Source organism: Artibeus jamaicensis, unplaced genomic scaffold (genome assembly GCF_021234435.1).
Source record: "Artibeus jamaicensis isolate MK-2021 breed Jamaican fruit bat unplaced genomic scaffold, CSHL_Jam_final contig_233, whole genome shotgun sequence".
Classification (NCBI taxonomy): Eukaryota; Metazoa; Chordata; class Mammalia; order Chiroptera; family Phyllostomidae; genus Artibeus; species Artibeus jamaicensis.
The window spans coordinates 53,595,939-53,597,993 of NW_026521486.1; the positions used below are offsets into that span (position 1 = coordinate 53,595,939).

Below are 2,055 nucleotides of genomic sequence, written 5' to 3' on the forward strand. Positions count from 1 at the left end.
GGTTTTGAAAAAGTAATGTGCACTATTTTTGCAAATCTTATAACTTTAGTAAATAAACGTTGAGAGCAACCTTTTATCCTATTTCAGGAAATGGTTACATTTCCTAAAATAACTATTCTCATTTTCCTTAATAAAAATTATTCTCAAAAGTGGCTGCTTTATAAGGAAATGCAAATGTGACTTGATCAGAGTCATTGCTGAATGGTAGGCCAAATCTAGATCAGGAAGGGACCAAATAGGCTAAAAACAAGAAAACAGCTAGGGGATCCCAACTTCAACACCTGCCTAGTTCTTTAAAAGCAATATTATTCTTTTGACTAAGTCATTAAAGGCTTGTTTCACTTGTTTGTTCCTCAGAGTATAAATAAATGGGTTTAACATGGGGGAAATAGAAGTAGTGAGTATTGAGACTCCCTTATTAATGGCCATCTCATCTTTTGCTGAAGGTTTGGTATAAACGAAGATGCAGCTGCCATAGGTAATAGAAACCACAATAATGTGGGAAGAACAGGTGGAAAAGGCTTTTGTCCTTTGCTGGACAGAAGGGAATCTTAGAATTGTTCTGATAATACACACATAGGACAAAACCACACATATTAGAGTCATGATGAAGATCAATACAGAACACGCAATGAGCATCTGCTCTAGGACCCAGGTATCAGAGCAGGAAATCTTCAACATAGGATTAGCATCACAGGAAAAGTGGTCAATGGCATTAGAGTCACAGAATTCCAGGCCCAGTCCCAAGCTAAGTGGTGGGAATATGATTAACAATGCAGTCATCCAACAGCACAAGATAAGCCTTCTGCAGACCCTGTGGTTCATGATGGTCACATAGTGCAGGGGTTTGCAGATGGCCACATAGCGATCATAGGACATGGTGGCCAGGAGGAAAAACTCTGTTACTGCAAAAAAATCTGTAAAAAATATTTGGCATGCACAAGAATTATAGGTAATAGTTCTGTCGCCTGTTGCTATGCTGTACAAAAATCTAGGAATGCAGGCAGAAGTGAATGAGATTTCTAAGAAGGAAAAGTTTTGGAGAAAAAAGTACATTGCAGTTTTAAGGTGAGAATCCACTAATGTGAGGATGATGATGGCCAGATTTCCAGTTACACTCAGCATGTAGGTGATAAGTAGAAATAAAAAAATCAGAATCTGCAGTTGGGGGTCATCTGTCAGTCCCAAGAGGATGAATCTGGTTATTGATGTATGGTTTCTCATTTCTGACTCCTAACTTCTGTCCAACTTCCACATAAAACTGAGGTAGGTAAGATCTGAGAAGAGAGTGGGAAGAGTTTTACAATGAATTTTGTTTAAATAAGCCAAGCAATGTAGTTTACATAGATTGGTTTTCCTTGATAATAGTTTAACCACTCCATGCTCTCAGCACTGTTGACATATCATTTCACAGGTTGGAAACCTGGCTTTCAAACATGTTTTAGTACAACACATGGTATGGTCTTCATTTATATTGCAGTGCCCTGTTCACACTCAAACACCCACACACACACAAACACCTGAAACAAAAATTTCAATGAAATATTAATCTTTAGATGCCCTGCTCTCTAATGTTTCCTATTCTAATTTATCTCATCAAAAATAAATACAAACATCACCAATTTGATTTTATACTCTACTAAATGCCATGACCTGTATATGAAATACAATACATTTTCATGGATTCTTTAAATAATATAGTCCCAGTAAAACACAATTATTCCAGGAGTTTTTTAAATATATACCTTTTGATTTAGTCTTTGGAATAGATTTGCTCATAGCACACTTGTTCCCTGGGAGCAGTGAAATTATAAACTTTAGGGTATACTTTTTCCCCTGAGAATTTTTCCCCTTATCACTAACCAAAATGTTACTATTTCATTCTCTGCTTGATACCTTTTTCCCCTGGATAAATGTTAAACACGTGAGGGGCGCTTATGATATTAGTTGTTTCTGTATTATTCTGCCAAAGCATGCAGGCTTCTGTCCCACTGCCATGATCAAACCTGAAATTCATCTACAAAGGACGTTTCCCATATTTAAGAACTACTTTTC

General features: G+C 36.8%; 1 protein-coding gene across 1 annotated transcript; it reads right to left on the minus strand.

Moving 5' to 3' along the window:
- Positions 1 to 285: 285 nt before the first annotated feature.
- LOC128626859 (olfactory receptor 6C2-like) lies at positions 286 to 1,224 on the minus strand. Its single transcript, XM_053661898.1, has one exon. The coding sequence runs from the start codon at positions 1,222 to 1,224 to the stop codon at positions 286 to 288; it is 939 nt and encodes a 312-aa protein (XP_053517873.1).
- Positions 1,225 to 2,055: the final 831 nt, after the last annotated feature.

What these genes read in the sequence shown, in the direction of transcription:
- LOC128626859 (XM_053661898.1), bottom strand. Translation starts at nt 1,224, where the DNA reads ATGAGAAACCATACATCAATAACCAGATTCATCCTCTTGGGACTGACA.